The sequence below is a fragment of the Bos mutus genome, chromosome 7 (genome assembly GCF_027580195.1).
Source record: "Bos mutus isolate GX-2022 chromosome 7, NWIPB_WYAK_1.1, whole genome shotgun sequence".
Lineage (NCBI taxonomy): Eukaryota > Metazoa > Chordata > Mammalia > Artiodactyla > Bovidae > Bos > Bos mutus.
Window position 1 is genome coordinate 593638 of NC_091623.1, and position 10774 is coordinate 604411.

Consider the following 10774-nt stretch of genomic DNA (forward strand, 5'->3'; position numbering starts at 1 on the left):
CCTTCCCCCACTGCCCCTGTCCCCTAGCAACCATCATTCTGTGTTCTGTCTCTATGAATTTGCCTTCTCTAAGTACTTCATTCAGTTTCCAGAATCATACAGTATTTGTCTTTTTGTGAAAGTGTTCCCTTCCTCGAAGCCCCAGCGCAGGCCAGGCCTCTTAGTTGAAAGGGCTTGGAATGGGAGGCCCGGGGTCTGCTCTTTCACTCTGCTCGCTCTCCAACAACCTGAAGTCAAGGTGGGAGACACAGTCTGGTTCTGAGATTCTCTGCATCACTCCCCTGTTTTCAAGGTTTGATTGCCATCGAGGGCTGGACTGGGGTATGGACACAGCAGGTGCATTCTATGTAATTGGCCTGGTGGTGGAAAGTCCTCTCTTCCTGGGTTGGCTAAAATGGTGCGTGGGGCCATTTTAGCACCAGCCAGATCCTCCAAGGATTCCTTGAAGAGGAGCAGCCATAGCTCCCTTTGGCCCTTCTTGCCCTATCTCCAAGTCTTCTCCAGGAGGGGTGACTTTACTTGCCCAGGGGCCTCAGAGGCAACTACTGGCTCCTGCCTCCCACCAACCTCTGAGAGCCTTCTGATGGGACTGACAATGAATGACCTTTTCCAGGCCCCAACGGCTGAAGGGGACCATAGTGAGGCATCCCCATCCTTTCCTCAGGTACCCCACATTACCGCTTCTTCTCGTCTTGTGGGCTAGGCTGCTCCAGAAACCTCCAAGTGGTTTGATATGATTTCAGACCCACTTGTTTATCACTAAAGTGAAGTTGTTGAAATCCAGTTGTTTATGGCAAAGACAAAATACAAAGTTTTTTTTTTTTTTTAAGAAATAAAGCAGTTTTTCTATAAGAATGAAAGTTGTATCAGGATGTCATTATCTCATCTGTTGTGATCAAGAAGCAGTCAATAGCTCAGCTGCTGAAGATCCCCACTTGGGACTTATTAATAAAAACAGACTAAAAAGCAACTATGGTGAGGAAAAATATAGACAGTAAGTACCTAGAGTTTGTGAGGATTGTCCAAGAGTTTCCACCTGGGCATGGTGACTCTTTACTGACCTAAACAACTCTCTGAAGACCCTGGGGCATTACGCTCCTGCTGGGGTAAAACTGACTCTTTTACCACAGTGGTGAAAGCTGCGCAGCAACCTCACAAAGATCACTTTGCCCCTCAACAAGGCTTCATTCCCTACCAACATGCTCTACCATCAGGGGACTTCTTACTTTTCTTTAGCTACCAGCTAGACATCAGCTTGTGGTTAGCTAAGCCAACTCTCCTAAGAACCAACCTCATAGGAAAGATACACTTCAACTGAATTTGGACTTTATTTCTCCTATCTCCCCTTGCCTGGAACAACAGTGTAACCAATCTATCATTTACAGTAGGTTATTTCTTTATTGGCTTATTAAGAGACACATCCTGTATGCTATTGGCTTGTGAAATTATAATTCTCAGTGAACCTACAGTAGATAAAAATTAGCAACAATTTCAGTCTCGAGCATAATCTGCCTCAAAAGACATCTCTATCTCTGTGTCCATCTCTATTTCAATATCTCTTCCTCAGTGGGTACACAAGAAATTGGTAACAGTAATTGCTTAAAGTAAGGAGTTAGGGGTCAGTGAGAGATTTACTTTTCACTATTTATCTTCTTATATTGTTTGAATAGTATTTTCTTAGGGGATATATATGCAATGAATTCCAAAACGCTTTATAAATCATAAAGCATTCTACAGTTATTAGGGTTTTATTGTTACTAGTATTTACTAAGGCTTCCCAGGTGATACTAGTGGTAAAGAACCCGCCTGCCAATGCAGGAGACATAAGAGACCCAAGGGTTCATTCCATCCCTGGGTTGGGAATATTCCCCCAGAGGAGGGCGTGGCAATCTACTCCAGTATTCTTGCCTGGAGCATCCCATGGACAGAGGAGCCTGGTAGGCTATACTCCAAAGGGTCACAAGGAGTTGGACAGCACTGAAGCAACTTGGCACGCGGGCAAGCACCAGCAACAACATCTCAAACATTTAGCCTTTGTGAAAATTTGAATGAGTTAACTTACTACTACATATGTTAGAATATGAGGCCGTTTTTTCTTTTTAAAGTCACCCTTTGGCATATTTAATGACGTTGGAAAAATACTCAAGGTGAAAAATATAAAAATTGTACAAGTGTCTGATTCCAATTTTGTGTGTTCCCTGTGTAAACATAATATATAAAAAGAGACCGGAAAGAACCATCCACAATGCTCTGGCGGGGAGAAGGGAGACATCGTGTTAATTTTAATTATATTTTCCGATATATACCACGTTTTTTACAGCAAATTAACAAATGCTATTTGGAAAGAAAAAAATCACCATTAAACCTTAAAACTTGGCCAGAAATGAATTTTTTTTAATTTCGTGAGAATGACTTGTTGCAGACCGAGAGGACATATGGCAACAATCAAGGATAGTGCTAAGGGAAGACTGGAACCCTCCTTCCAGGCCCGGAAGTCAGTTACAAACTACAAGGAGAGGCAAGCGAGATGCTGGCCTCCACTATGGCTAGAGCGACCACGAAAAGACACAGGAACTTCCGGGGCGGAGCTCTCTGTTCCGTTCCCTACCTTGGGGGAAATGTGGGCTGCTGGCGCATTGAAAGTTCGCGATTGCTTGGCTGCTACTTCCGTCACTCTGAGACGGTGCTTGAAATTGGGAGCGACCATGGCAAAGAGCAAATTCGAGTACGTGCGGGACTTCGAGGCTGACGACACATGCTTGCCCCACTGCTGGGTGGTGGTACGACTGGACGGCAGGAATTTCCATCGGTGAGCGAGCTCGGCCCGGGGTGCGTGCTTCGCAGGCGTTTCCGGTGAACGCGGCCTCTCCGTAGCCGCCCGTAGCTTGTGGTTACCGTGGTAACGCGGCAGCCAATGACTGCGCGGCTTTAAGCATCACTCTGTGCTGGCTACAACTGGCTTGAACGCGAGTAGTCTGGATAGTTAAAATGAGACAGGGTGTTCCCCTGGTGACGAGCTGTCCATTGACAAGGCTTTGGTGGGAGAAGTCACGCTTGGGCGCTTTATTTCAGCTCTTCAACCGATGGCCAAACTGGTTGTTAGGTATCTTTGAGGGCTTGCTGTGGACAACGCTATACAGAGCATATTCTTGTTTCATTATAAGTAACAGGGCACATGGACTGGATTCAGGAGGGGAAAAGTCAGAAAAAAACAAAGTAACAGAAAGATGGGAATTTCTTTAAAAATACTACTTTGGTAATGATTACTGTAGTTAAAATTTATTGAGCAGTCCAAGGAGCCAGGCATAGTTGTGTTTGTTACCTCCCTCTAACCTGCAGGACAATCCTATGAAGTAAATTTATCCCCATTTCACAGAAAAGGGAATGGAGGATTAGTATATATGTTCCTTTTTCTCAGTTGGTCAGAGCTAAAAAAAAAAAAAAACTGGAGTTCTTAACGAAATGGATTGGGTTGTGGCTCCTGGATTGTTTGGACTCACAGCACTATTACAGTGTCTTCCTTTATGAACAGCCTATTTAATCTGTGTATTAATGACAAAGTCTCTTGCAGCCATGCCCTTTTCCCTTTTCTTTTTCCCATTTGAAGGTTTGCTGAGAAACACAGCTTTATAAAACCTAATGACAGCCGTGCTCTTCATCTAATGACCAAATGTGCCCAAACTGTAATGAACGAACTGGAGGATATTGTGATTGCATATGGACAGAGTGATGAGTACAGCTTTGTGTTCAAGCGAAAAAGCAATTGGTTTAAAAGAAGAGCCAGGTAATTATGTGGCCTAGCTCCTTCAGAAAATTTCCTACCAGCATCTGGCTTCTGCTTGGGCTTCCCTAGTGGCTCAGCTGGTAAAGAATCTGCCCGCAATGCACGAGACCTGGGTTCGATACCTGGGTTGAGAAGATCCCCTGGAGAAGGGAAAGGCTACCACTCCAGTATTCTGGCCTGGAGAATTCCTTGGACTATATAGTCCATGAGGTCGCAAAGAGTCGGATAGGACTGAGTGGCTTTCACTATCTTAATCATAAACTTGCAGACTGTAGTATTTGCAACTGCAGAATGTGTGTGTGTGTGTATGTATGTCTATATATGTATATATACACATGCACACACATTGGTAAACTGATAATATGTATAGAAGTTGACTGTTGTACTTCCGTATGTTATCTGGGCATTGTATGCTGCTTCCATTTCACATCACCTTAGCTTCTAAGCTGAACATGAAAACTAGAAACAGAAACAAAACGTTTAAGTAAGGAGGATCTCAGTACAAATTAGATCTCATATTTAATTTGGCGGTATGTTGAAACTTTCACAGAAAATAGGTCATGTAATGAGTTGGTGTGTTTTTAAAACAGTGGTGTCCCTCCTCCCAAGACTTGAAGAAAATCCTCTTGAACCATCAATTCACATCACATCCTATAGAAAACCATTTGATAATAGTAAACTACTTTATAGGACTAGAAAGAGAGGCAGGCTGCATTTTAAATATATAACTGAAATATTAAAATAGTTTTTCTTGACTCAATTTATATTATCTCTTGGCTCTCCAGACAGTTTGTGTTATCACTGTGTTACACCCACAGACCCTGTCATGGCGTTGAATTAATACCATGTATTTTCTTTTTTCTTGCTCCACCCAACCTGCCTTCTGCAAGTAAGTTTATGACTCACGTGGTTTCCCAGTTCGCCTCCAGCTATGTGTTTTATTGGCGGGATTACTTTGAGGACCAGCCCCTTCTGTATCCCCCAGGCTTTGATGGAAGAGTCATAGTGTATCCTAGCAACCAGACTCTAAAGGACTATCTCAGCTGGCGGCAAGCAGATTGTAAGTGAAACCAAATAAACAGATGTATTAATAGTTACATCACTAATTCGTTATATTAGAGGTGATGCTCTGAAATAGTTTTGGCTCGTGTATTTTGTTTGGAATGCAGTATTTCAGGTTTTTAAAATTAGTTGAAAATACTTGAAAAATTGGGTATTTTTATGTAAATATTCCTTATTTTTAGCTTTTTTTTTTTTTAATCAGAAGATCTGGCAATACTAAGTCTGTATTTCCACTTAGTATTGGTCAGACCCTGTGTAGTGACTTCTGCCTTTACACACACACACACACACACACACACGCACACACATGTGCATGTACACAGGAGCCAGTGTGCCTCTACTTCTCCGTTGTTCCTCTGGGATCACCTACTCTGCTTTCCACATTTAGGTTCATGCTGGCTTTAGTGGGTATTTGAGTTGTGACCCTGCCTTACATGATGAAATATTTGTGAGACTTTTACTCATTTGATGTGTCTTGATTTTTCCAGAAGAATTGGAAAAGAGGTGGGAATAATACACATCAAATAACTTTGAAAGTATTCTTTAGCTTAATGCACAAGTCAACAGACTTGTGTGAAGCATAGCTGAAACGAAAGGATAAAACTGTTAGAAAATAAGTTTTTTTTTCTGCTTCACTGCTTCCCTGTATGTTCCCTGTGTGTGACTTTTGACAGGTAACTAAATGTTTCTGAGGTCTCTGTACTTTAAAGAGGAGAGAGATTGGGCTCTAGTACTCTTGGAAGGGTGAATATTAAAAAAAAAAAAAAGATTCGATATCCCTACACAGTGTTACTCTGTTTTCCTTACAGGTCACATCAATAATCTTTATAATACGGTGTTCTGGGCACTTGTACAGCAGTCTGGCTTAACACCATTACAAGCCCAAGAGAGATTACAGGTATATAGATCTTACTGCATTAAGACTTCAGGGGGGACAGTTTATAATCTCTCATGACATTTTGCCTTCTTTTTAAGCTCTTAAGTTTTTACAGCTTTGTTTTGAAAAGTTACAAAGATCACACTAGTAGCAGATCTGCTGCTTGCTTGCTTTGTGACTGTGGGTAAGCTGTTAACCACTCCCTGAGCCTCAGTGTCCTCTGCTGGAAAATGGAATTAATGGCTCTACACTCCCACATGGTAATGCTTGGCTGGAGCTTGATATTGGCTGCCCTCTATACAGGGCACATGCTCGTCTTTTCTGTCAGCCCCACCTGGCTGCTGGGGACCTGGAGTTTGGGGTTAGGACTCTTGTATATCATTAAGACCCCAGACTCTGGGGAGTCAAATAATTGTACTCAGATGTTTTTGTTTAATTTTACCTCTCTGCCTTAGTTTTTCATAGGTAAAATGTGGACAATAATAGTTCCTACCTTACAGGTTTATAGTGAGAATTTTAAGTGGCATGATGCATGTAAAACACACATAGACTAGTACAAAGCACACTAAGTACCTAATAAATACTTTTGTTATTAGATGCTATTTTATTATTAGATGCTACTTGCAGGTAAACTGTGAAATGAGATGTGTTGTAATAACTCCTAATACAATGCCTGGTACATTATAATGACTCAGTAAACGGTTGTCATTATTAACAACAGTGATAAAGATGGGTAGCACTAATAGGAAGACTAGTAGATGTAGCCAGAGTTTGGAAGCGCTGAATTTAGATTTTGATTCTTATTCTTAAGTGTAAGAGCACCGTTGGCTTTGGAAACTTTATATAATCTTTCTAAGCTTCTGAGCGCTCATCTCTAAAATGGAGATGGTTATGAGCGTCAAATAAAACATACAAACTATCCAGTACAGAATCAATGCTCTTAACTATTAGTGCCTCTCACTCCATCACAGTAGTGATTGGGGAAGCCAGTTACTTGCTACAGAAGAGAACTTTATGGACTTTTGTATTTAAATAAGATTTGAACTGCTCTTAAAATTCATTAATACCTATATGATGTTTGATGAAATGCTTCCGTTTCTTGATTTGTTGCTAGCAGTTTAGATAGAGAGTGGAATGGATAGGTGGAGCTAGGGGAGAGAAAAGACCTACAGAGCCTTTTATATTTGTTTTTATTTCTTCAGGGAACTCTTGCAGCAGACAAGAATGAGATTTTATTTTCTGAATTCAACATCAACTACAATAATGAGCCACTGATGTATAGGAAGGGGACTGTGTTGATATGGCAGAAGGTAATGCTGTTATGTCTAAGGGAAAACGAAGGTCAGAAAGAAAGCCTGTGCCTAACCCATGCTTTGTCTTGCCTGCTGCCTGCGTGCTGATGTGACTCCAGTCATTAGCACAGATTAGACCCTTTCCAAAACGAGATGCTATAGATTATTATTATGGATGCTTGCTTCGTCAGTTCATCAGTCAAGTTTGTGATCTGGACTCCCCCCTTCTATAAGCAGAATTGCAGAATTTTAGAATTTATTTTTTTGTGTCATAAGCTCTCCCCAAATCAAATCAAACCCCTTTAACAGGTTTAGTGCCGATAAGAGAATTTTTGCATTCAAAGAACATTTAAAAAAAATCCCACACTGGACCATTAAATGGCCCACCCATCCCATGAGAACTATAATTTGAGGAACTGATGTTGTATGTGAAGGTTCTGTCCCTTACAGAATGTTTGAGAGATTCTCTAGACAGTCATAGTTAACTTAATATTCTGTCTCCTTTCATCTAAATCCTTAATTCTACCAATATTTTCTCTCTGATCCAGCTCCTGGGCATAATGATGTCTCTAAATTTATTTCCTTCCGTCTAAAGTATTTTTTTCTGAAATGAATGTTTTTAAGTATTAAGGGAGTAAGTATCCTAAGAGCTCAGGATCTCACTGGCAACTTCAGCTCTTTTATTAGTATTTTTTAAGTATTTGTTCTTTGGACCTGCAGGTGGGAAAGCAGAAATATCTTTAATTCTATGGTTATTGCTAACAGGTAACAAAGAGTCCCTTCTGTGTTCCTAAGATCTCCTCTCAGAATAGAGCAGCATAACTGTTTAAAAAGTGTTTTTAGTTGTAAAGAAGTTCAGGCATAGTAAGATATGTATCTGTCTGAAAATATATATTTGTCTGGGTTGGCTAAAAGTTTATTTGGGTTTTTCGAAAAACCCAAATGGATGTTTTGGCCAACCAAATATATAGCCGACTTCTCCGTCTTCTGTCCCAAAGCCACTCTCTAGTTAACAATGTCAGTGTTTTAACTTTACCTATAGGTGGAGGAAATCACAACAAAAGAAGTTAAGCTGCCAGCAGAAATGGAAGGAAAAAAGATGGCGGTGACCCGGACCAGGACTATGGTGGTGCCCTTACACTGCAATATCATTGGGGATGCTTTCTGGAAGGAACATCCAGAGATCCTGGATGAAGACAGCTGACCCTTTGCTTTTCAGTCCTGGCGTGCTTAACCATCTCGGCCCCCAAGTCTCCAGGCCTTTGCAGGCCCTAGCATCTGTGCCATGCAGAAGTGTCCCGGGAGTGACATGCCTCTGATTGGGAGGGGAGCGGAGAGAAAAGGGGTGGATGTGGGTGGTGTATCTTGTTCTGCTTTAAGTGGAACACCTTTTTTGCAGTGTTCAAACGTGGTTCCTTTGGTAGAAGTACATTTAAAAAAAAAATTGTGGTACTCTTTTTATAAAGCAAGAACTATGTTATGCCTTGTAGATGAATCATTTTTAGATTGTGGCATGGGTCTTACAAAAACCTGTCAAGCTTTTTTCACCTCTGCTAGAAGATGAGCCCAAACTTTACTGTCACCTGCTCTTTCTTTACCACAGAATCCAGTGACCCCGGTCACCTCACCTTTCCCAGCCACCTAATTGCATTCGTCTTTGGCAGACCTGGAACTAGTATAGGTTGATGCCTTCCCAGTGCCTCTGAATGCAGGAATTCCAGGGCAAACTCAGGGCTTTGTGCCATTATCCAAGTTGGCAACCTGCGCTGAACTAACGAGTTGTAGCTTGGGTGTCCTTCATAAATATTGCGTGGACTGATGTTGTGGAGTTGTCAGCATGACCCTCCTCATCTCACCAGGGGCGGTGATCACAAGGCTGCTTACTCTTTCTCAGGAGAAAGAGAGTTACATGTCTATATGGGAGAAGGAAAATGTGAGATTGAATGAGCCAGGAGGAAGATACTCTCTGTCGTCTTGGCACTTCAGTTTTGAAAGTCACCTTCCTGTTGGACTTCCTGAAAAAGATTCTCAGGTAGCCTCTGTATAATAAAACAATGGCATTTGACTTGGAGAGCAGAGGGACCAACACTCATCTTTGGGTCACAGGTAGTAGAGGAGCCCTAATGGTTCTACCTGCTGACGTGGAGTTGGGCGAGGAGCCGCAGGAACTGCATGTTGCTCGTGGCCTCCGAAGCGAGGAGGCAGTGGGGATTGTTGGTCGAGAACTCACATTTCCTTTTATGTTCATTTCATATTTTAGAGGGAAAAGATTAATTTGGCTCTATAAAGAATTAATTAAAAGCCCACATCACAGTGCCTGGTCTTACACTGTAGAATTTACAGCCAAGAAAATGTATTTTTGAAAGAGCGATGACTGGTCTCATCTCACTAATTGACACCCCATCTGTTGATGCCTTTTTTTCCCTCCCTGTTCTCACTCCACGGGAATAGGAGACATGGCTTACAGTTGGTAATTGATAAAATTTCTTTGAGAAGAAAAAAAATAAAGGTTTCAACTCCCTTGGCCTGATTTTTCTTTTTTCTTTTTTTTTCATACAAATTCAGTATATGAGTCCAACTTCCATGTGTGAACGTCCTTACATAAGCCAGGCTCACATCCCTTCATCACAGTGGTGGTTCACAGACTTCTAGATACAAAAATTTACTTGAAATGCTCTTTTAAAATGCCAGTTCCAAGCTCTCTCCCCATGAAGAGTTTGGGATTCAAAGACTTTTGATGGGTGTAGTCAATATACCACACTTTGGGTAACTATACTAAAACCTAGACTTGTACATCTAGATACACTGTGATAGGCCAAGTAAGGCAGTAAGAATGTAGCTCTTGATTGGCAAACATAATAGTAAATAAATTTCAGCGTTCTATATCAAAACAAGTATAGATAAGTAGGTGTACAAATTTTTAAGACGGCCACCCAAGAAAGTTTTGTTTTCTGTGGGTGTTATGTGATACTACAAAGGTATCACTTGATTTTGTTATAAAATAGGACATGTGCTTGCTGGTTGAATTGCCAGCAGTTGGCAGGAGTGAGGTTTGTCTTGGGGAGGGTGGTTTTGAGCGGAGGAATATCCTGGGTTTAATATTTACGCTGTAATACCTGTTGAATTAAGTAATGCTGTCAGAAGAGGTAGTATCTGGACCTTTGATGTAGACTACACTATTTTAACATCAAGAAACAAAAAAGGTTCTGCTAAACAGAGGCTCTAAAGTACAGCCAGGTTTTATAAATATGCCATCCCAGTTGGATCCTCCTTTCCTCCAGGTGCTTAGCAATACTTAGAAGATCAGTGGTGGTGAATTTTCTTTAATACTAGCATCTTTCTGGGGTATGTGTAAATTTCTTTTTGCCTAGGTGTAAGAAATGCAGTACTAGGGTCCACTCATCGTCCTTCACTTTCATTGTACACTTAATATTCCTAGAGCATTTATTACGCCCCATATGCATATCTTTCGTTCTTCAGACAGTTCCTTGAAACAGTTTCTAGCAAAGAGTCAGACACGACTAAGCGACTGAACTGTTTGTATCTCAAAAGAATGTAAAGCTCAGAGAAGCTAAATAGTTGGAGCCCAGGCGTCTGAACTCCAGTGATGCTCAGCATTAGAACAAATTGGGACATTCCTTGCCCTCTTCCTCGGCTTCCCTGATAGCTCAGTTGGTAAAGAATCCGCCTACAATGCAGGAGACCCCGTTGGATTCCTGGGTTGGGAAGATCCTTTGGAGAAGGGATAGGCTACCCACC

General features: G+C 41.5%; 1 protein-coding gene across 2 annotated transcripts; it reads left to right on the forward strand.

The window, feature by feature from the left end:
• The first annotated feature begins 2591 nt into the window (after positions 1 to 2591).
• On the forward strand, positions 2592 to 9540 carry THG1L (tRNA-histidine guanylyltransferase 1 like). Of its 2 annotated transcripts, XM_005908326.3 has the most exons (6): positions 2592 to 2809; positions 3608 to 3784; positions 4675 to 4844; positions 5656 to 5744; positions 6926 to 7033; positions 8058 to 9540. In XM_005908326.3, the coding sequence occupies exons 1-6, from the start codon at positions 2619 to 2621 to the stop codon at positions 8217 to 8219; spliced, it is 897 nt and encodes a 298-aa protein (XP_005908388.1). In that variant the 5' UTR covers positions 2592 to 2618; the 3' UTR covers positions 8220 to 9540. The 2 variants fall into 2 exon arrangements, with proteins under 2 accessions (XP_005908388.1, XP_070229113.1); XM_070373012.1 differs by lacking the exon at positions 2592 to 2809 and having other exon boundaries at positions 3646 to 3784; positions 4679 to 4844.
• Positions 9541 to 10774: the final 1234 nt, after the last annotated feature.